General features: G+C 35.7%; 1 protein-coding gene across 6 annotated transcripts in view; it reads left to right on the top strand.

Moving 5' to 3' along the window:
* COL21A1 (collagen type XXI alpha 1 chain) overlaps positions 1-25,159 on the top strand; it is a 171,666-nt gene that overhangs the window by 130,653 nt on the left and 15,854 nt on the right. For all 6 annotated transcript variants that reach the window (XM_042939082.1, XM_042939086.1, XM_042939085.1 and 3 more), the window contains 4 exons: positions 768-821; positions 19,816-19,860; positions 21,895-21,948; positions 23,131-23,184. In XM_042939082.1, coding sequence (XP_042795016.1) covers positions 768-821; positions 19,816-19,860; positions 21,895-21,948; positions 23,131-23,184 — 207 coding nt within the window. The remainder of the gene's footprint in view (positions 1-767; positions 822-19,815; positions 19,861-21,894; positions 21,949-23,130; positions 23,185-25,159) is intronic.

Genomic DNA, 25,159 nt, shown 5'->3' with positions numbered 1-25,159 from the left:
TTTATTTGTTTTTAAAATGCAACTGTTGCTTGCAAGGTCAAATTAGAATGATCAATTCTTATAGATCCAAAAGAATGTTCCAATTCATTGGGTCCAGTACAACAGAATGATCATTTTTAAAGTAAAAAGGAAGATAAAAATATGAAAGGATTCATTTCACCCTCTTGGTCTTTTTCTAGATTGTCTATATTTTGGTAATTTGTTCTTCTATTGAAATCCTATCATTGTTTCGCCAAATTACAACAAAAATCTCCTTGAAATTTCTATTGAAATTGTACTAAATTTTGATTAATTTGGAGACATCTGACACCCTTATGCTATGAAGACTTTATAGCTTCAAAACTATGAAAAAGATTTTCTATCCATAAGGAGGATATGTATCTCCTTTTATTTAGGCTTTTTACCTAATTCGTTAATAGAGATCTATAATTATACATAAAAAATCTTGTATTCTTGTTAGAATTTTTCTTAGTCAAAGTTTTGTTTGCTATTTTATGATTTATTTAACTTATTTTTTAATTGAAGTACAGCTGACACACAGTGTTATAGACAGTTTCAGGTATACAACATAATGATTCAACAATTCTGTATATTCTGCTGTACTCACTGTAAGTACAGTTGCTGTCTGTCACCATACAGCGTTATTAATAATCTGGAAGTAATTTTTATGTTTGTATCTAATGTGCTTTAATACTCACTTATATATATTTGTTTTCTAAGCATGCCTGAAAATAGAATTCTCTATTTTCTTTTTTTATCTTTAAAAGGGAGAAGTGGGACCTCCAGGTGCTCCAGGTCAGGATGGATCACGGGGAGAGCCTGTGAGTATCTTCTTAATTGTGTTCCAAAAGATGAGGTTCGTTTCCTGTCGTGAAATCCTCTAAGTGCTCCTGTCAGATGCCCTGTTCTTGTTCAGTAACTTTCAGTCTGAGATGTCATAACGTCTCTTTATGGAACACTGTAAAATAGTGAACTATTTAGTCCTTTTTGCAAAACAAGAAGAATGTTGCCAGCAGACAGTTCCCGTGCAGTATGAATTATGATCATGAGTACTCGCGCCTGTGCAGACAAATGGCTAATACGAACAACAGGGTCTGTTGCTGACCCTTTAGTCAGTGTCACCTTGTCACTGGTTCGCTGTTTTGTAGTCTGCTTTCTGGGATCATGCGTTCAATAAGAATTGGGGTAAGAAACATATGATGGAAAAAGTACCGATTCTGAATCCTCAATATATGTGTCGTTAGCAAGTGCGCCAGGGGACTCAGTTTCACTTACAGTCTCCCCCGCCTTTTATTCCTACAACTCCTGGCCGACATTGGCCAACATTTAAAGATCAGCAGGTCTCATTTTATTCGTCAAAGTTACTTATTGTTAGGGAATTTGCAGTTTGTTTTGGGGATAATTAGATTTAAGAAATTTAAAAATCGCCAAGATATATTGCAGTTTATCACAGCATGTTCACACGAGCCCTCAGAGTCTAAATACTGGACAGAAGAGGGAGAGAGGAATCATTAAAGCCTCTTACATGGACAGACTGAACTCCTCTTAGGATGCCGCAATCAGATATTGATTAACTTCTCATCTTGTGTATTATAATGCATTAGCGCAAGTTCTCTACACAGCTACTGCCTTCAGGGAACTTATAATCTAGTAAAAAAAAAAAAAAAAAAAAAAAAGGATGCAAATCCTTGCCAACCTGCGGCAATTTTTAGTAAATGCCAAGTAGGGATTTAACATGGAATCTGAAGGCCAGGGTTTAAAGATAGTTTCTGCCACACTCCAGCTATGCAAGCTTGGCTAAATCAATTTGCCTCTTTGAAAACTTTTCTCCTTATCTGTGAAGTGTGCATACTTAACCATACCTACTTTGCTGTGTTGTTGGGAGGCTTACATAGGAAACATGAAAAAAAAAAATGTGAGAACATTGCACAAATGCATGGAGTTATCTCAAGTGCAGAAGCAGTAGAGAAAGGGAATCTTGTATCATGAGAAATATTTATGAAGGATTTGGGGCTAGATTTTATCTTGAAAGGGTGACTGGGAAAGAAAGGAAGACAAGAGGGAGAAAGAATATTAGTAAAGGCACACAGGCTGGGATGGTTAAGTGTGTGCCCAAGAAATGATGAAATGATTTTTTTTTTTTTTTTACTGTTTATTGAGAGAAAAGAAGAGAGAGAAAGAGAATCCCCAGCAGGCTCCACAATGTTAGCGCAGAGCCTGATGCAGGGCTCAATCTCAGGAACCATGAGATAGTGACCTGATAGTGGAAACCAAGAGTGGATGCTTAACCGACTGAGCCACCCAGTGCCCCATGATGAATTGATCTTAATGAGGTCCTGAGGCTGCACTGATAGGTCCTTACTGGGCGGTAGGAAGTGAAGTTGGGAAGTTGGATAGAATCATAATATGGAGATCCTCAACTCCAATTTGGGAGAGAAGTAATTCGGGAAGTAAACTTTTTTCACTTGCCATGGAAGTGACATGAGAAAACAAGAGTAATGTGATATAAAATAGTGCTTTAGAGGCAACTATGAGCTCCTGATAGATTCAGGATGGATTGAAAAGAGAAGAGACTGGAATCAAGACGTCAATTTGCTAACTATTTTGACAGACTGGGCATGGGCAAAATAAGGCCTCAGGGTGTGAATTGGAATGGAATGTGAACACCGGATGTCTAACTCATAATTTTTATTATTAAGGAAGAATTCTAGGACTTGGTAACTGGATATGAGAGTGGGTATGTTTATTTGTTCTTATTTCAAACAATATAAAGTGTGTGTGTGTGTATGTATGCACGTGTGTGAGCACATGTGCATGCATTTACATGAACACGGGCAGGACAAGGGAAGACAGACAGGTGAGAGAGAGAAAGTTCAAATGGAATAGGAGAGGGAAATAAGAGACAACTGAAATGAAAAACAGGTTATAATTGGAGCTGATTGTGTTTTAAGTCTTTGAGTCAGTTATTTGGATTGTGACTCTTCCCACAGAAACAATGTTAGAAAGGGTAGACTGACCAAGTGTAAATGTGAGCAATTATGCAGTGTGAGCGGCATATATTCACTTTAAAAATAATACTGTTGGGATCCTGTTAATTAAGCCAGATAGGATAAATAGGAAATTAGGGGCCCTCAGGGGCTCTTTTCCTCTCCCAAGGATGCCTGTTCCTTACAGCAGCCAGAAGCAGATGCCCATCTGTGTTTTCTTGTGCCCTGCCTGCTCCCACTTTGTTCAAGATTTACCTTCATCTAGAACTTTTGCACTAGGATAAAATTCCATCCCAGGCAACATGGATGGCCCTTCGGATTTAAATCTTTTCTTTCTTTGCTCCCTTCCTGTTTTCACTGTGTTCCCAGAATGTATACGGCATTGGTTTTAGTGAGAGAAACAACGGGACTGCCCATGGAGCCATACAGACTCGCAGGGGAGGTAGACAGTAAAGGGATAAAGAAACAAAAGCTAATTACAAAGTTCCAAGGCAATCAAGGTGTTGGGGCAGGGAATCATGGTAGTGGGACGGTGGAAGTATCTGGAATGTAATCTCTTCTAAACCAGCGACATAGAAGACTGGGAGTTACCAAGTGTAACTCTTTGGACTCTCTCCAGTTCTGTCCCTTCAGATCAGGGAAGGCAAGAACAGTCCCTACCCCTCCTCTCCCTCTCTTTCTCTTTCCTGCAAACCTCTGGAGAAGAAGCCAGGATTCCCAGGCCAGAAGACATATTCTCTTAGGAAAGCAATTAATAGATTAAGCATCTAAAATTGGCCCACGTTATCTGGATAGAATTCTTGTGATGTGTATTATTTTACAATAAAGAATGTAATTACAAATTATTCCCTTCCTTTGGCCATTAATGAAAACTTGGTTGTTAGAAGTAACATCCTGGGAAGATTGATCTTTACCATTTGTGGAAAAGCTTTGAAAACAGGAGAAAATGAAAGTTTTTATATTTGGTAATGCAAACAAATGAGTATTCTTCCATTGCATGTGGATGTGGGTTGTAAGTATTTATGATGAATGATTTAGCCCTGCTAAAAAGGACATGTTCACTTTGTTTTATAATGTGGCAGCCAAAAATTAATGGAGCTTAAATTGGAAGGGCAGAAGCTCTTAGAAAAATGCTTTAAAGCTAATTAAACACAGCTTGTAGCAGCCAGATCATGGTTCATCCCTGTAAGCAGATTGATAAATATGAACCCTAATTCCTGGAATTCAAATTGAGGACAAAGGCTATATTTCACTGGGAAAAGATTATATTGTCTAAAGTACAATTACATTCAAATGCCCATACTTTGAATTTTAAAGTCTAGTATAGGCCAATTCTAATGGTGATTTAGTCCCAAAGGTGATTTACTTTCTAAGTGCCAAATCATACATACTTAACTTCAACCCAGGTGACCAGATACTCAGTTCTAACACTTGCTGGACATATTATAATGGGTTTCAACCACGGAATGCTCCGTTTAAGGATTATAGTCTGATCATTCATTGTGCCAGACATTATACTATTCCAGGAGAACGTGAAGATTAATTTGTGAGGGCCCTGCCCTCAAACAGTCACACGAGCCAGTAGATAGTTTAGTAGAAATGTTAAGGAGGTAGGCACATGGGGTCTTGCAAAGTTGAAGAAGATGTGTGTAACACTACATGAGTTTGGGATCATCACTTGGCCCAATTCATTCTTCTTTTCTTTTTAATAATAGCATTATTGAGATATAATTCACGTACTGTACAATTCACTCGTTTAAAGCACATAGAGATACATTTCCTAAACAAGGTAGTCTCTTGGCCACATCCTGGAAGATAAATAGGAGTTGTCTAGTTGTTTGGCCTGGCAAGGCAGGAACCTGTAGCATATTCCACAGTGTCAAAGTAAAAGAAATCATGATACTTTACGAAAAGCTGACACTAGTTCAGGCTGCTTAGGATACATGAAAAGGATGGGATAGAAATAGAAGATGAGGTTGTGGGGGTGGGTAGCAGCCAAATCCCAAAGGGCCCCATATGTCTGTGCTGTTTGCCCTTAAATCTGACAGCAGTGGGACCTTTTCAAAGGTTTTGAGTAGGCAAGTGAGTTGATCAGAGTTAGAAAGTTTAAAATTTTTTTAATGTTTATTTTTGAGAGAGAGAGAGTGTGAGTGAGACAGAGGTACACACAGAATCTGAGGCAGGCTCCAGGCTCTGAGCTGTCAGCACAAAGCTCTTTGCAGGGCTTGAACTCGCGAACTGTGAGATCACGACCTGAGCCAAAGTCAGACGCTGAACCAGCTGAGCCAGCCAGGTGCCCCAAATTCAGAAAGTTTTAGAGAGGTGATTCTGACAGCAGAAAAGAGAATAGATAAAGGTGAGCTGAGGTAGAGGACAGAGCCTTGCAGCTGTCTAGCTGGGCTGTGCCCCAGTACAACTAGGGCATGAACATTGAGAGTGGGAGGAGGGAGTGGGGTGGGACTGGTTTGAAATGAACTGAAAGGTGGACCAGCAGGGTTCAAGGACCAATTGCATGTGTTACTTAATGATGAAAAAGGATGACTCTCAAAGTTCTGCATGGATGATAGCACAGGGAGACCAAGCAATAAATAGAAAAGAGAGCAGGGAGAATAAGTTTGTACTGAGGGAGATGATCGTACGATATTTTCACATGGGACTTGCTGGATAATAACAAAGACATTTAAATGGTGTCCTGTGCTTTGGGTAATGAGAAAAGAATAGACATGTACAAATGGAGGCTAATACAATTCCAATAAGAGATAGTGGGTCAGATTCAAGGAAATTATAGGCGGATTCTGTGAATAACTAGGGTGTACTAGGTTGAAAATGCCCCCCCCCCCCAAGATAATCAGACCCTCTAATGCCTGAAACCGGTAAATGTTATCTTACTTGAATGAAGGGCCTTTGCAGATGTGATTAAACTAGGATATGGTGATGGAGAAACAATCCTGGATTGTCTGAGGGGTAGCTGATACAAGTTCAAAGGTGCTGAGAGCAGAATTAAAGTCAGAGGCAGAGGTGAGAACGTGGTGGCTGAAGTGGGAGTGATACAGCTACAAGTCAAGGAATGCTGACAGTTACCAGAAGTTGGAAGAGATGAAGAATGGATTCTCCGCTAGAGCTTCTGGGGGGAACACAACCCTGTTAAGCTCTGGACTTCAGACTTCTGGCCTCCAGAAGTGGGAGGGAATAAAATTCTTTTGTTTCAAATGACCAAGTTTGTGGTGACTTTTTTTTACAGCAGCCACAGGGCAGTAGTACACGGGGGCTTGTTATCAAATCATTTGTGGAGTGGACCCGTGTCAAAAGGCGTGTGAGCACATACTGATACCTATCACACACTTCGTAGTAGCACATGTATCGATTAAAACCATTTGGGATTAAAGCACATAGGTAAACAAGTTTCAATGACAGTTTGGTTAAAAGCAAGGCTCCCCAGCCACAGATATCTTCTGATTTAGAAATTTTGCTAAACTGTCAAGTGTTTTTAAAACCTTAATGCATCAACTTCTCATTTTTCTATTTTTGTGTCATTCGATTTGGTAACTTTTGGCCTATAGGTCTTGCACGGTTGGAACAGTTTAAATGTCTGATACTTAATGTGTTATATATATAAACTGTGTAAAATGTATATGGATTTAAACATAGTTTAGAAAAATTGATACTATATGAATGTGTATGTGTAAAAAATAATCTGCACGGTAAACATACAGTTTAATCCTGTTTTGGTTACCTGGCTTATTTTTTCCCCAGGTTGGTTTTTGATGTCTGTTATGTTCCATTTATTTATCTGTATTTTATTTTCTCCCCTGAGCATGCCATTGTTTTTGTAATACATTATAAAAAAAATTGAGGTCTGGATTGTGAGTGGCTTACAGTGTTTCCTTTCTGTTCTGTTTTTAAAATATGTTAAGCTTGTCAGATGACATTTTCATTTTTGTGCCGAGGAATAGAGAACAATCAGATTGCTCCAAGGAATCCTCATGTGTTTTCACAAATCACTCCGATTTTATCTTGGGCAGTTAAGTGGATGGGATGACAGGGCACCGACACACCAAATTCAATTAGTTGAAAAACAAAAACTGGAAACATCCATATTTGACCAAATGAACTTTTAGGGCAAATCATCATGTTGACCAGCTACTTTCCCATGGCCCATTGTTGCTGGCCAAATTATCTGTGGTGTCAACATTTCCACTGCTTCTTTGTCATAGCTGTTCTTGTCCTGCTGCTCCATCCTGATGACATGCTGTATTTAGGGTAACATTTTTCCTCAGACGGTCTGAGGCGTTTGCTCGCTACTTCTCTCCTGATCAGCCAGCCCCTTGTGGCTCATGGCGAAGATGTGTAAGCAGGGCCTGGACTCCACTCTTTGAGCCAAGATTCCTGGAGCTCCATGAGGATGAGAGAAAGGATGGCACTTTTTCTGGAGCTATGGAGGTGAGCACACGTTTCTAAAATAAGGATGTGTTAAGCCTTTTTTATTCTGGAAATGTTCGCTGTATCATTTTTCTAGGAATGAAGATGTAGTGTTCCCTGTACTATATATTCAAGGACATTGGCTCATAGAGGTTTCTGTTTCCTTTCCTCATGTCTTTAGAAAATTTCTAAACCCCCAATTTGTGTTTGTGTGTATGGTGTAATGTTAGCTGCTGAACTGGTCCAAGTCATCATGTACTTAAGAGACGAGTAGGTGTTTTGTTTAATTGCCTTTTCTCTGGTGTGGTGATTTGACTTGTCATTTTTCTGCTTATAAGCCAAAGACATCCATAAACTTCTTGGGAGAAAGTTAATGTCAAAAGGCTATGGTGGTTTCCCATGTGGAATAATTCACTTTATTATATTAGCAATGTGGAGGTATCCTTATTTACCTACTTGACTGTATTTTTTAATTTATATTGAGAAGGAAGAAATTATTAGGAAGAGAAAAACCCAAGTTCTGTTTTTGTTCCTATTTGATTGGCATTTGAGTAACAAGCTTTTTAAAATATTCTGTAGAGATTTGTAACATCTTTTTCCCACTCTTCTTTCAGGCACCAGGAAGGACACATCCTTGTTATGTGTTGAGTGAAACAAGCTTAACCCGATGTTTCCTGAGAATTTCACGTGGCATTTCTTAGTATCAAGGCAGCTCGCATTTAACAACTTAGAATATTCGAAAAATTGAATTGTATTTATTATTGTAATAATCCCCTGCTGATTCCAGGGTGGGTTATGTTTTAAAACCTGATTGAGAGTAAACCCTTAGAATGAATTTTGAAGTTGGTTTTATCTAAATTAAATAATGTATAAGTCTGATTTATCTGCAGGAGTGATTAACTTTGTTCGGTGATATCTGCAATTTTTTGGTTTCCCAGAATAAGGCCTTTGGCTTTGTAGTGACTATGAAAATATTGTATCTGTTTCTTTAAACATAAAAAACAAATGGCCCATTATCTGTATAAATTAGTTAATAAAATCCCACTAGATTTAACAAATGATTCACTTAATTCTTTCCATTATAAATGATTCCACTGGCAGAGTAAACCAGACCACCATCAAACAACTTTAATAAAGTGACTTTATGGATTTTAAATTTGGGGGCTCTGTGTTTATGGTACTGATCATTTTTCTGTTCTGAAGAAATCTTTTAAATATGTTCATTGTAAAATTATTGATCAGCATTAAAATGGATTTATTTCAGTCTTTCCCTTGTTTATTTGTTTCCTTATAATTCAAAAAGGCTTTATCGATTTCTGAAATGACAAGAGCGTTGAATGTAATTGAACCTAGGAAATGACGTGTGATTAGTTCTTAGAATGGTTAACATATAATATGGGTAAATAGAATCTTCATGTTGCTTACATAGGCTCACTTCTCACTGACATGGGGATTGATTACATCCACCTCTGGAGAATGGGTGACAGGAAGCTTACATCACCATATGTACAGGATATTTAGTCTAGGTTTCAAAGCTTTCAAGACTTTGACTTTAAAATTATGTTCTTTAGTCATACAGGGGCTGGGGTTGTTTTGTATACTTTTAATCTTGTTATAAGGTATCATACGATACTTTTGAATTAGTCCAAATACATTCTCCATTTTCAAAGCATGAAACTACAGAATTAACAATGTTGTTTAAGACAAGGCATATATATTTTAATACTGGATTCATGATCCATATTAGTGGCTATTTTAGCAGACGAAATGAGAATGTTTTCCATTCGTTCTATTTTCACAAGTGTGGAAACTAATACATTGTTGATGTGGAGTGCACACTTTGGTAACTAGATTATTTCATTCTAAACAGCTCTTGTTTTTATATTTTAAGAAATATTTTCAAAATGCTTGAGTGTGGTTACCACATTGAGCACTAGACAAATGTTTGATGTCCCTGAGAACATCAGAAAATCATTTATATTCTCAGTATGTTAGGGTGTGTAAAATACATATGGGGAATATCTGAGAAAGAGCACTTAAAAATACTTGTTTATACCAATGTGCATTTTTATTTTTGATGATGAGGTAAGCTCCTAATAAGTAATTGATTGCCAATAGTTCTAGGTACTTAGATGGTTTATAAAAATGATTTCTATAATTTTGAATACTGAGGTGTTCTATTGTTTGAAATGTATGCTTAGTTAAGCCATAGCTGCTTTGCTGTTTTAATTTTGGTTCCTTAAAAATGTGTGGCTTTGAAATGCTTTTGGCATAGATAGATAATTCAGGGGTTGTAGGGGAAAAACCCAAGGTATGTTTTAACAAAAGAGTGTATGAATCATGAGTAGACTAGTATTTATGAATATATTCTAGAAGTCATGTACTACCCTAATGGTTCAATCCAATGGAAATTATCAAATAATATTGGAATATTAATTTCTTTTAATAGTTTTATTAGAACATAGGGACTAGGATTTTTCAGTGAAGATCTCTTGCGGGTGAAGTATAAAGACTGATTTGATAAACTAATACTAAAATCAGGGCTAAAGAGTTTTATGATCTATCAGTTTTAAAAACAATGAATAATTTCTTTGTTGTGATAGAATTTTCTTTCTGCTGGCTACATAAAAAGAGTGCACTTAACTGATGGATTTAGGTGGAATATGGAGAACTTCTGAACAATGGATTTTAAGAATGAAATGACTAATCACACAAAATGGGAAACCACCATTAGAGAACTTTAGAATTGTTGCAGATTCTTTTTTTTTTTTTTTTTTTTAATTTTTAGTGTTTATTTTTGAGAGAGAGAGAGACAGAGCACAAGTGGGAGAGGGGCAGAGAAAGAGAATAAGAGAGACAGAATCTTAAGCAGGCTTCAGGCTCTGAGCTGTCAGCACAGAACCTGATGGTGGGGCTCAAACTCATGAACCGTGATATCATGACCTGAGCCAGAGTCAGACACTTAACCAACTGAGCCACCTAGTTGCCCTGAATTGTTGCAGATTCTTATTGAGATGTGGAGTCAGGTGTTAATATTTGCTAGCAATCACAGAATGTACAATACTGTATCCGGTGGCTTTAGATGGAACAATTGTTCTCCAGTTAGGAGAAATAGAAAATTTACTCAATAAACATATTGTACAAAAGTTTATATGAAAAGCCTGTGGTAGGTTAAGACTCTTAAATGCCATTAAAGGCAAATGAAGTTAATCATGAAAGGCTGAGTATTAAGAATTTTGATAAAGGGTTAAAAATTGGTGGGGAAATGATCTATAGTTGTTTTTGACCAGAGAGACATAACATGGATTATAAGAAAATTTAATTGGTAGATAATCATAAATAAAAAAAACTCTTTGATGACTATTCTAGCTTAACACTCCAATGCAAATAACGTTCAAGAGTCTTTTTTTTTTTTTTTTTCAGTACACGTAGAGCAGTGTTTCTCCAGCTCTGATCCAGAGTACCTTAATCAGAATCTCCAGAGATGGTTATTAAAGTTCCATTTCTTGGCCCATTCCAGTCCTAATGTATCAGAATTAGGAACTGAAACCAAGGAAACTGCATTTTTAATGGCTATCTTATGTGTGTCTGATAAAAAAAAAAAAAAGAAAACTAGTGATATTAAAGACTATGATACAGGTTAATCAAAATAGAGAAATATGCAGGTAGTAGAAAGACAAAGTTACCTACTCCAGGAGAAAAATTAATTTTAGTGACATTAGTAAATGAAAATGGAATTATTATCTTATTATTTACCTCATTATTTTTTAAGGTTCTATGTGCTTTAATATCTTTCTCTGACTAAATAAATTTCAATATTGCCATGAATAATAATATGAAATTATATTTCCAAATGGATTCAGTATTCTTGGTGTATTTAAAATCATTTATAACTTTTTGACAAAACTTCAGAAGCAAATTTGTCTTGGAAAATAGAAATCTGCATGCAATTGAATAAGACTAAAGTTATTTATATGAAGATAGATAAATCCTCACAAAGATAGGAATTTGGTCACTTAAATTTATTTTGTTATAACTTGAATGAAACTTTTGGGTTATTAGTTATCCTAGATATTTGCTTTGAAGATGTTTATAGTCTTTAAAAAAACAATTTTTAGACCTGATGTGTTACCATTTTTATTTAGAAAAGTTCTGTTACTTCTGTTACAGAGAAATGGAAGAAATGGTGAGGAAGAAATGCCAAATTCCTGTATTTTTTTTCAAGGAAGTTGCTTCTTAAACACAGTATTTATTATTCTTCCCTAGATGGGAAGACTGAGGCCTTTGTCTAACAGTATGTCTTTAGCAATGTGTGAAAAGTATTCTGTGAGAATAACCTACCAAGGTGTGAAACTAAGCTAACATGTTACCCTCTCAGGTCACAGCAGTGAGTCAATCTCTGAGGTTGCACTGTACTTCTTGTTATTTTAGTTTTTTTTTAAATTATTTATATTGAGAGGTAGAGAGAGAGAGTACGTGGGGTAGGGGTAGAGAGAGAGAGGAGAAAGAACCTCAAGAAGGCTCCATGCTGTCAAGACAGAGCCCAATGTGGGGCTGGGTCCTAAGCTGAAATCAAGAGTCAGATACCCAAATGACTCAACCACCCAGGCACCCCTGTGGGTGTGTGTGTGTGTGTGTGTGTGTGTGTGTGTGTGTGTGTGTGTGTGTTTTAGCCCAATAGCCACAACCATTAGAATCTTTACTTTTTTATTTTGAAAAATAAATATTTAGCAGTCGTTTATTGAATGACTTAAATGTGAGGGGAAATATATTTTTTTCTGAGAAAGTTTTGCAATGTAAAACTGTGGGCAAACTTTTATTACTTATTGTACATTTCAAAAAATGTTAGAGAGTATCAGCAGGAGGAGGGGCAGAGAGAGGAGAGCGAGAATCCCAAGCAGGCTCTGAGCTGTCTGTGCAGAGCCCATTGTGGGGCTCAATCTCACTAACCATGAGATCATGACCTGAGCTGAAATCAAGAGTTGGATGCTTAACTGACTGAGCCACCTAGATGCCTCTATTTATTGTACATTTTATTTTATTTATATTTATGTATTATTCATTTTTATATACTTTAACTTCTCTGAAATAGGCAAAAAAATATAGAAGTTGTGTTGTAAATTTCAAAATCTGCCTTCATTTACCCAAATCCCATCCCCATGCCCAGAGATAACAATCGTTATTCATTTATTAAGATTCTTTCCAAACTTGTGTATACAAATACATAAACAGAACACATACACATTTTTAAGATAAAAAGTCATGTCTTTTGAAATTTTATTTTACTTCACAGTATTATAAATGTTTTGCCATATCTGGATATTAGAGAATATAAAGTCTATCTCGTTTATAGCATGGATGATGTATTTCATCTAACTTCTCCTATTGATGTTATATATATTCCCATATACTATGCAATATTTTGGGGAAGGATGCATTCCTGTAAGTGGAATCGCTACTTCTAAATATAGCTTATGCCTTTATTACTGATTTTAAGCAGAAATGTCTAGTGTGTCACCAAGTATGATGTTTGCAATCGATTTCCAATGGATTCAGATTTAGGTTTACCAAGTTCTAGTCTTAGGTTCTTAAGAATTTTTAGTAATGTGTGATAAATTGTATAAAATTCACTTTCAGTACTTTTTAGATGATTTTTGTATTGTTCTTCCTTTAAACTATTAATAACTTATGTGAATGTATCATATGGGTATAGTTCTTAATGTTGAACATTCATTCCATCCTGAAACAAGCCCTGTTAATTCTCTGCTTTTCTAATGCACTGCTATATTTGATTTACTAACATTATAGTAAATCCATTTGTGTTTGTATTAAATTAGATGAGCTTGGAGGTTTCTTTTTTAGGTATTATTCTTGACTGGATTTGTTATTAGGGTATGGTGGCCTCATAATTTGAACTTCAATGATCTCCATCTTCAGGACCCTGGAGACATTTAAATAAATTAGAAACTATCTGGTCCTTGGATTTTAGGTAATATTTCTGTGGTAGGCAAAATAATGACTCTCTTCCTCCTCCTGAGAGATATCTGCGTCCTAGTATCCAGGACATTTACCTCACATTGTAAAGGGACTTTGCAGTTGTGATTTAAGTTCATTGACCTTGAGATGGAGATATTATCCTGGATTATCTGAGTGGGCTCAGTCTAATCCCAAATAATTAGAAGTGGAAGAAGATGCTTGAGAAACGGGTCAAAAAGATTCAACTCCAGAAGGACTTGACCAGCCAGTTGCTGCTGTTGAAGATGGAGGAAGGGGACCATGATCCAAGGATTGTGGTAACTTCTAGAAGCTGGGAATGGTCTTTAGTTTATAGTTAGCAAGAAAACAGAACACTTTGTTTGTTTCCCCCATCCCCCTGAACTACAGGGAATTGAATTGTGCCAGTAACCTGAATGAGCAGGAAATGATTTTTTTTTTTTTTTACTACAGATTCCAGAAAGGAGTGCAGCCTTGACAAATCCTTGAATTTAGCCCAGTGAGACCCATGCATTACTTATGGCCTACAGAACCTTAAGAGAATATGTTGATGTTCTTTTAAGCCACTAAATGTGTGTAATTTGTCATGAGTCAATAGAAAACATCATTTCCTTTAAGTTTTTTCCTTTCAGTGAATGCTTTTTAGTGTACTATCTCCTTTTTCAATAGGAAAATAGGGACATACATTTTATAAGCAGAGCAAAATTCACAGTGGGCTGAGTTGCACAATAAATATGATTTGGTGTAACAATATATGCATGTTTAAAAAATAGGTTATAAATAAAAGATACATGACAACTAATTAGACGTAATTTTCATATAATTGGTTTTTATTTTATTAAGGTTAAAAATTCATTTGATTTCATCATCAAACTAGTTTCACCTTTGATGTTAAAAATTTTTTTTGGTGACTTCTATCATATGGAAAATTTTAAAGAGTAATTCAGTTTCTCTAAAAAGTGTATAAATTCTAAGCAACTGAGTTGACTGTAAAGGTCTTTGAAAAATTCATTTTCTTTTTTTTCCTTACTGAGAAATTCATCACACTTTGAGTTATACGGTGAAGCTCCATGTACCAAAAAATATGGTCTATATTTTTTAGGTTCTCAGAGGATCATAAATTCTAAAGCAGAAAAAAGTTTTGGAACTACTTTCAAATGGAATTGAATGTGTCTATATGCATACATTCATTTTAACTCACTAATATATTTTACGTGCATGATATCACTTGCTAATAATGTAAAGGGACAGGTTATTTTTCTGGATTCCTGGGTTCAGGGTGGTTATGTAACCTTCCCATGATGTGGGTAGTGCAGAGACCGTCCCTGAGTCTCTGAAACCTTTCCCCCTTCTCTTCTGAGTTTTTAGGTATGTTAATTTGTTAAACATTTGTCTCTTTTTTGTGTTGTCCCTCAAAATGATACTTGTACAATAACAAAGTTGTTTAGAATATCTTTTTGGCCTTTAAAAAATGTAGAGGGGTGCCCAGATGGCTCAGTCAGTTGAGCGTCCATCAGCACAGGTCATGATCTCCCGGTCATGGGATTGAGCCCTAAATTAGGCTCTGTACTCAGCATGGAATCTGCTTAGGATTCTTTCTCTCTTCCTCTTCTCATTCCCTGCTTGCTTGAGTGTGCTCGCTCTCTCTCTCTCTCTCTCTCTCTGTCTGTCTCAAAATAAATATACGTTTTAAAAAAACATAGAAATGCTTTTAGATGTCAAAGAAAAATGCCTGTAACATTAAGCAACTTTGTACGGGGCTCCCAGATCACTTTTTCCTTCTGATAATATCCCTGTTAACTTTTTATGTCAAACTGGTGACACTTTATGTTGTATATAAACATGAGTATCCTAGAAATATTTACCAAAGCATTTTTCTGTTGAAATGACTTATCTTTGGATACTTTGGGTTCAGTCCCATGTGGGTCCTGATCTGTAGGCTAGGGAAGAATAAATTCATCCAATGTTACTCAGATTACTTTTTTCCCCTTGATGATTAAAGGCAGTTGTAAAACTGTGTTAAAGTATTCAGGGACATAGTAAAGCTGGTGATTTCCTTATTATGGGTTTATTGCAAGTATTTATATATTGGTTTCTTTTAGGTTTGGCAGCTATGTTTGTGAGTTACTTGTCTTTAGACTTCTCTTACCACAGAATAATCTTTCGTACATCATTCATAGTGGTCTGTCAGTTAGTGTGGAATTTTATAAAAGGATTGAAAACCATGAGGATCAGCTGAAAATATATTTGAAACTTTTGGTTACATTTTTTTCTGAAACAATTGTGATGAACTACATATAAATGTTTAAAAAGCAAAAGTCCTAAAGTTAGCCAAACAGGAAAAGGCACAGTTAATGGAAGAGGGGCAATACCATCTGGCACCCCCAAGGGAAGCCTTAGATTGCTGGAATCAATCATGGGTATACTGGGAGATTTTGGAAACAAAGGTAGAGAAAGGTGGAAAGACAAAACAAAACAAAACAAAACAAAACAAAACAAAAACTCAACAACATCCTGCATTGGAGAAGGAGGACAAAGTTTGAGACATGGGAGAGAATTGACTTCATCTATTTCACAACTTTCAAAGGTCAAGGGAGGAGCTGTGAAAAGACAGTCATGAAGATGTATTCATTAATGTGCAGCATTGAGCTGAGCACTTGTGAGAGTTAATATAATGTACCAACTCTGTGATGCAGATCCCATTACTTTCATCATATAAAAAATGGGGATACTAAGATTCCACAGTTTAAATAACAGGCCTGGAGTCCATCAGCCACCGGATAATGGGCTGGCTGACTTCATTGTCAAAACTTGTAACTGCTTCCACTATGCTTTTTACTAATAATCATAATAATCATTGTGATTTTTTGTAGCTAATAAGAACAATACTTTAAACATAGGTGCTTTTTCTTCATGAATCTTTAGGAACAAACACATCACTTCTTGATATAATAGAAAACATAACATGCTTCTAATATATTGATAATTGTATATTAAATATCTCTACCACTCTACAAATTTTGAAAATTACCATTAATGGGGGTGCCTGGATGGCTCAGTCGATCAGGCGTCTGACTCTTGATTTCAGCTCAGGTCATGATCTCACAGTTTGTGAGTTCCAGCCCTGCACTGGACTCTGTGCTGACAGCTCCGAGCCTTCTTGGGATTCTCTGTCTCCCTCTTTGTCTGCCCCTCCCCTGCTCATGTGTGCATGCATGCACACTCTCTAAATAAATAAAAACTTCTGAAAAACACCATTAACAGGTTAGATTTGTTTTTACTACACTGAAAATATTGCATTCCTTACAGGCAGGTTGGATCCAAGATGCGCTGATTTCAGGGGTAAGGTAAATGCATTCATGGGACGTGAGAAAGTATCAAGTGATGTTTTATCTTTTCCAAGTAATGTATCATGGACACATTTCTTCTTTGTAAAGTAGTCTTTAGGAAATAAGGGCCAGACTTTTTATTCTAAAATATGTATTTCAATTCTTAATGACTTTTTTGTTATACATCAATGGTTTAACGGTTACAGAGAAGCTTTTAGAACATTTTTTTAATGTCTACATTTTTTCACCACAACATTATGCAGGATTTTCCAGTTGACTTTCTGCTCTTGCTCAAACCCAAACTGAAATCACAGAAGGGGGGAAATATGCCCCTTTACTCTTACCAAATAAAATGCTTGTTTCTGTCTTTATTTACACATTATCACAGTTGCCTGAATCCAGAACCACCCAGGCCAAAAGTGAAATATAAAATAGTTTGCTTGGAAAACATTTATTGTATGAAGTAATTGTTACTAAGTACTTTGGATCAGCAAACTGCTAAATTTCAAGTGGTTTTGAATAATATTTCTGCTAGTGTAAAATTGGCAAAATTTAGTGAATTTCAATAAGTGGAAGCCCAGGAAAATAAAATATAGGAGAATTTTATTAACTAATATAGCTCTGATTGGTTTCAGTTCTGGTTAGTCTGTCAACAGTCTTGTATTCTAGGCATGCTCATGGTATTATGTTAGTTTTGCCAAGAATTGCTTTCATAAATCAGGTTTACATTTTCTTTTTTAATATTATGTAGTTTTACATATTTTTGGTTGATATTTTTAAAATAAGACTTCTTGGCATAGTTGGGCATAAAATACATGACTTCATATGTCTGAAATATATTTTAATGTTTTACTAACATGTTAAGCAGACAATAGGAAAAAGAATTTTTTTCAGATCTGGAATCCCCCCAGAATACCCTCAATGTCTGATATGCTGAAATAACATTTGAGGCTCTATTCAAATATAGACCAAGTTTAGTATTATAATTATTTAGATAATAAGATGTCAAATCGGATCCAGAAAATGAATTGTGGGGGCTCTCAAGGCTTCTGGGAGGTGGAGGCCAGGGTGCCTGGGTGTTACTCCGATTTTCCTCCACAGTGAGGATGTAGCCTTTCTGACCCTGAAATTGGCTTCAGAAAACAGGAGTAGGGGTAGGATATCTGTAACTGATTCATACTGATATTGATTGTGTGAGGGCATAGAGACTTGAATAGTGATGAAACTAAACAATAAAGGGCACCATGCAGCAAGATATTCAGTTCCTCAGGTCTGACAGTATCGTGAGCAATTGCACAACCCCTTTAGGGATTCGTGGGGCTAAAGGACACTGAATGGCCACAGCTGCACCTCTTTCATTATAGAACAATGTATGGCCATCTTGTATCTGATAAGAGTTTACAGATTTTATTTAAATTCAGAAATTAGTCTAAACCTATAGTGGGTTTGTGTATATGTGTATTTGAATGGGAGCTGATTACAGATGGTTTCATGCCAAATTATGGTCTATTGAAATGGAGGCCTTTATTTGAAACAATATTAGTCTTAACTGATTACATTAAGAATATGTATTTCCCACCTTGGAAGGATATAATTCATATCATTTTATGTTCTTTATACATACAAGTCAAATATTTTAATTTTACTTTATGTTTTAGGGTACACCATGCTCATATTTTATAACGTCACTTTAAAATGTATGTGGTTTTATGTTATTTTCTAGTTAGTATGTTTTTAAAGGTTTGTGTTTTCAACTAGACTACAAGCCCTTGGTTGATGGTCATTGCTCAGATACATCTTTTCTCTGCAAAGGGTATGGTGCTGTGGCAAAATAAATGGAACCAAATAGAATCAAATTGAATTCCAATTTATGATTCAAGTTCAGATTTTAAAACTAAAACTGTATGCATATGTCTTGCACTATAATTGTGGCTAACACATTGACCAGTATTGTGCTAATAAAATCAAGATGTGAAAATCAAGTAAATGGCCAATTCTCCCTGGAATAGAAGATAACTTGATCTCATTGACAGTGGCCTCTCCACCACCTGCCTTGCTTTTCTGAGGAGTACTGCTGTTCTTCAAAAGCCCTGATGATGCAGAGGGCTTTCAAAGAAATACCGATGGGGCCCAATTTCCTGGTCTTTCAAGTTCCTTTTCCTGCCGGAGTCTGTCTACATAGATATATACATACAAATGTTACTTATTTCAACTGCAGTGTCATTAAGAAAGGAGCTAAGAGAAATGAATAAAAATGAAAATTGATTAGTACCATCACTGTTTGCTTTGGGTGGTGAAAGATTATTTTGGTAAATTCATTGACTGTAGAATTGCTTTCCCGTTAACGAATGTGCTGTTATTTTCAAATGTATACAATGATCATTAATATTCTCTGAAAATTGCTAGAACTTATACATGTGGATTGTACATGTGAAAGAGCTCTTTGTATTTCTTTCTCAAATGTGATCTGCATATTCTTCATGATTGTGTCAGTAAGGAAATCATTAGGACAAAGATTGATGTATTTCATACAAGAAATTAGGTTCCTGGGTGTTTCAAGGCTCAATTTGGAGGATATTGGTTAGTCTTGTTAGTTTTTAATTATGGTTGTGAGACAGTGGGCGCCTTTGGAACTGTTGTACTGAATCTGAACTCCTATGATGTGATAGTTTTTCTTGCATTATTCATTTTAAATAATATAGGAATATGTTCAAATGAAATATCCTTCTTATTTTATCACTTATGTTGGTCTCAAAGAAAAATCAAGTTAATTAATACCCTCATAAGCTTTTCTTTCTGAAAGCCTTTATTTAAAACTTTAAATACCAGTGGATGTTCATATAATAATGAATTTCATAAATACTCTCTTTTCCAAAATTGGATTATTATCAGTAGCAGTGTTATAGTGTAAGTGGATGATACAGGTTTGAAATTATGCATTATTTACAAGTTAAAAATCTGATTAGGACTTATTCTTCTTTAATGATACAGTCTCTCTCTCAATCAATCAATCTCTTTCTCTCTCTCTCTCTATATATATATATAGTTTTGTTTTTTAATTAAGATTCTACTTTATTACTTTTTAGGGACTACCTGGATTTCCTGGAAATCAAGGATTAATGGGACAAAAGGTGAGTATTAATGAAAGTTGAAAGATTTAGGCCTAGATCTGTTTATTAAAAGTACAAAGTGTTGATATCTTCACATAGAATGCACTTTTTCCACATTAGTGGCAATAGTTAATTGTTGAAATATGATATAATTTCAGAAAGTATTATTTGTCCTTATAATTAGTTTTTGTTTTGTTCTATATGGATAATATTAATTTGGATTTATACATATGCTTTCTGTTTTACTTGGTTACTTTTCTATCTTGTGCTCTTAGACCAGCCTTTTGGGATAATTTTCCTATTTTCTGAACTATTTTTTAGCATTTCTTTGAGTACAGATATCTTGGTAACAAACTTTCAGATTTATCTAATTCTAAATATGTTTATTTTACTCTTGCTTTTGAGAGATAATTTTGTAGGGTATACAACTCAGAGTTGATGATTATTTTCACTTAACATGTTGAGGATTTTCTTCCATTGTCTCCTGACTGCCATTATTAACTATGAAACATCTGCTCTCATTCTAAGTATTGTTCTTTTGTAAGTGATCTGTCCCTTTATTTGGGATTCTTTTAAGGTATTTTATTTGCTTTTTTTGTTTTTTTGGTCTAAAACTCATTACAGTATATCTAGATACACAGCCTCTTTAGTCGTCCTGGGGAGAATTCAGTTTGATCCTGGCTGTGTGGTATTGTTTCCATTAACTCTGGAAAACATCATCCATTATCTCCAAATTACAATTCTTCCAATTTTATTCCTTCCTTCTGGAATTACAGTTAGAGAAATTTTATTCCTTCTCATATTGCCATCCATGTTTCTAAAGAGTATCTTATTTTTATATCTTTGCTTCTTACATTCTGGTTAAATTTTTTTGATATGTTGCCCAATTATTCTTCCTTTACTGTGTCTAATCTGTTATTTAAGCAGTTGATTAAAAAAATACTTTTCTAAAAGTTTAAATTTTTAATAACATCTTTTTATTCTTGATAGCCTCTTGTTTCATTTGCAGTCCTAATAGTCTTTCATGATTCCATTATTTAATTAGTAAAGATCTCATGTATTGTTCTTAATTCTGTTTTAACAATTCCACCAAATGCCCTTTGTTATTTCTGTTAACTCTCAGTCTTGTGGCTTGCTGCTTCCTCTTTCTTGTTAAATATGAGCTCATTGCTTCATGTTAATTGGCATGGGTTCTGTCAGCCTAATTGGGGCATGGAGAGCTGCCTCCTGTTGGTTGCCATGGGTACCATGTCAGCCCCCTTTTAGAGTCCTGGGTCATCATAGGTATTAAAGATTCCTGCCCTCTTCCCACTGTTAGCCCACCATTCAGTTTCCCAAGAGCTGAACATGCATTCTAGATGCCTCTGGCCTTTTCTTGGCTTCTGCATCTTGACCTCTGGCAAGATTTCTGCATTGTTCCGAATCCTTTTAATCATAGCCCCAACTCAGAGTGTATTTAATTAAAATAAGGGATCTTTGAAGATTTCACCCATTTCTTGAAAGACCAGAACTCCCTCACAGAAGATGTTCTTTCCAGAGTTGGTTGTTGTTTTTTTGTTGTTGTTTGTTGTTTTTTTATGTTCAAGATTCAGACTCCCTTGGAGTACCTAGTTAGCTTGTAGGGTATAGAAATCTGAGAAATTGAAGTAAAAATGCTATTATTCTCTATCCTATTTTTTTATTAATTTATGTTAACTGTTATACTTCTTAATCTATGATAAATAGATTGATCTCTTGTCTCTCCCTCTTGTCCCTCTTGTCTCTCCTCACCAACTCTGTGTGAACTTCCAGATCTTCCTTTCAAACAATGACAGTATCACTCCTGATTTTCTAATAAAAATATTTGACTTAGTGATTCCATAGACCCTTGGCTCAGATCTTTAAGATACCATGTACCATGTTTTTTACACTCTGTTGCTTCTGTTTACAGTAGAGAAAGGGGAAGCAGTTGAGCTGATTGGTATTGAATTTTTATTCTATAATGCTTTGGTAGGAAATTCATTGAAATGAACTGATAATTTTCAATTTTAAATTTGATCTGTATTTGATTTTTAGGGAGAAATTGGGCCTCAAGGACCACTAGGAAAAAAAGGAGCTCCAGGGATTCCTGTAGGTTAATGTCATTATTATCAGGATATATGAAATATAGTTATTATGTGCCATTTCTAATATTTTGCACCCTATGCTATGAATTAGTGTATTTTACATTTTATAGGTGAAATAATATACTAAATTGATAGCAAAGCATAATAGTGATGACATGGTATTTTCAATATGACCATACTGAGATTATGTTTCCTGATGATATTAATTGAATATTTTTTGCTCATCACATTTCCTTGGCTATATTTAAGAGAAAGCAATGTCTTTTAATGTTTGTTTTGGCATTTAAGGTAGAATCCAGAGGTGCCTGGGTGGCTCAGCTGGTTAAGCATCTCAACTCTTGATTTTGGCTTAGGTCATGGTCTCATGGTTGTGAGATCGAGCCCTGTGTCAGGCTCCACACTAAGCATGGAGCCTGCTTGGGATTCATTCTCATATATTCTCTCTCTCTCTCTCTCTCTCTCTCTCCCTCTGCCCCTTCATTACTTGTGTTTTCTCTCTCTCTAAATAAACACTTAAAAAATAAAGTAGACTCCAAATTAAATCAGTTCCTTGTTGCTAGTTATTGTTGTTTTATTTTGAGTCATATGGCTAGTTAAAAATATGACTATTTTGTAACTTGAAGAGAGATTGTTATATTCAGAGAATTTATTAGATTGTCACTCTTTCAGAATATCATTTAAGAAAATAGAAATTGGAAGTAAAGTTGACCAGGATAACATCTATAAAGAAACCTAATTCTTAATTACTTTTAAATTTATTTATTTTTGAGAGAGAAACAGCATGAGTGGGGGAGGAGCAGAGAGAGAGAGGGACACAGAATCTGAAGCAGGCTCCAGGTTCTGAGCTGTCAGCACAGAGCTCAACGCGGGGCTCCAATCCAGGAACCCTGAGATGATGACCTGAGCCGAAGTTGAATACTTAACCAAATGAGCCACCCAGGCTCCCCAAGAAACCTAATTCTTAGTCATCATGACATAAGGAAGAAAGTAAGAATGTAGAAAAAAATGAACTTTCCTTTACATTTGTCTTTTACTAGCTCTCCAGAAATTTTTGCTATTTGTAGGTTATTTGATTAACCACATTAAGAGGTCTTTGCTGGCCTTCAGGCTATCTTGCATAGTTAGATTTTTTATTATACTTTATTGAAGGAAATAAAACTCTTGAAACTTCCACTTAAAAATATAGGGTATGATGGGACGTGATGGCTCACCGGGTCAGCCTGGAACACCAGGATCTAAGGTAAATAAAATGAAATTAATAAGACAGAACACTTGTGCAAAATTACCATTTGTGTGCCTCAGCAAAACTTTCAATTATACTGATTTTAAGTGTGGTTTTAATTCTATGAACAGTCATTTGTAAGAATGAAACCTTAGACAAAATGAATTGTATAAAGTAGGCTAATGTAATGCAGGTCTTGTTTAAGCTGGAAAAAGTCCAGAATCTCTCACTACTTGACCCTCTTCTCCTTTATTGTCATCTCACAGGCACTGAGGATTATGTGGAGTTCTATGGAGTTTCATGTCAAACCTCACCAATATAGAGGATTAGTGGTTTTGATTGAGGATGACTTTTGCCAATTTCTGAGTCCTCTTCTTGATATTTTTATTTAGTAGGATGTATACGGAGTTTTTATTGTAAAATGTCTTTTGGTGGGTTTTATTAGGCATTCTCTCCTTCAGGACTGTGGGTAAAATAGTGTATTATCTTTACTTTCATTTTTTAAAAAATGTCAGCCAAACCTGACATACGTATTCAGGATGTCAGGTTAGGTTATTTTCAAGATAGAATTGCAACTCCAAATACCATGCCTTGACCATTTTCTAGATGTATAGAATCCTGTGCTAAGAGAACTATTTTTTTTTCTTGGTTTACTAGAAGGGTCAAATCAAGTACATTCTGGCTAGACTCAGACTATTCTCAACTATTTAATGATTAGAGAATGTAGGACAACCTTCCAAAGGAAATGATGGAATTGCTGTTTTAGAAGCATTGACCCTCTAACTAGACAATGTTGCACGGAAATAGACCCTGGCATGCAGAATGAGTAGATGAGTAGACAACCTAATCTATTCTACTTTTAATTTTTAAATTACTTAGAGAAAGAAATTGGATAAAACATCATGGGAAAAGTATCTGCCCTTTCACCAATGGTAGACCCTCGTGAATCTTTGGAGTGAGGAGTCCTAGTAGTAGTAAGTGTGCACAGAGTTGGTGTAAAACCCTTGAGTGACTGGGCCTGCCAAGTGGAGATTCTCCATAATTTCTCAAAGTCATTTTCTAAGAAGATGCTGGGTAGTTGTATATTTCTTAAGTAACTGGGATACGATGGATCCCCCAGGGTGTTCTGGATGCTGTAATTCTTAAGAATTCAACCTAAGATTTCATCAGCCACTTCACATTGTTGGCTCACACTGAGCAGGAGGTCAATTAAATCTACTGGAACTTCCATAAAAGGTTTTATAACAATACTTTGTGTTATCAGCCATTTGAGTAGATTCTGCTGATATGGCTGGGAAGGCAAGTGGCTGTTTCCAGAATCACTTTATTTTGACATGAATTACTAAGAAGTTCGTTTCCTCTCATCTTGTACTTGTGCAATTATTTTGTTAAAAATAGATTCGAAGTGTTAAAATCCTACCTTTTAAATATAATCTCTTCAGTGAAACACTTCAAATTCTCCTCATGTAGTATGTTAGCTCAGGTGTTCTGCAAATGGCCAGATGGTAAATATTTGAATCTTTGAGGGCCATATAGTTGCTGTTGCAACTACTCAGCTCTGCTCTTGTAATACAAAAGCAGCAGTGGACAAGCAGGGATGTGCCTGTTTCTGGCAAAACTTTATTTACAAAAGCCTGCATTAGGCTGGAGTCAGCCCATCAGCTGTAGGTTACTTACCTGTGTGTTACTTTATCCCTGCCTATTTTGTCAACTAATATGTTTGTGAACTATGCCTTATCAGTTGCTATGAATTCTAGAGTGGGACCAAAAAAACAAAGCTGTATTAAACAGGGCAAAGATGAGGCTGAAACTTTGTGGTAGATCTTTAGAAAACTTCTAATTTGGTTTATAATACCTTTTTAAAAAATAGCCACTGAAACATACTATATTCCAGTTTTTAAAATTATTATCTAAATGACATTAGGATAGGTTAACATAATCAAGTCATGTGACTTGAAGCAAGTTGTCACCTCTGGATTTCTGCTGAATCACT

This window comes from Panthera leo, chromosome B2 (genome assembly GCF_018350215.1).
Source record: "Panthera leo isolate Ple1 chromosome B2, P.leo_Ple1_pat1.1, whole genome shotgun sequence".
NCBI classification, from domain to species: Eukaryota; Metazoa; Chordata; class Mammalia; order Carnivora; family Felidae; genus Panthera; species Panthera leo.
Note: the sequence above shows the minus strand (reverse complement) of the source record. Positions and strands in the feature narration are given on the sequence as shown.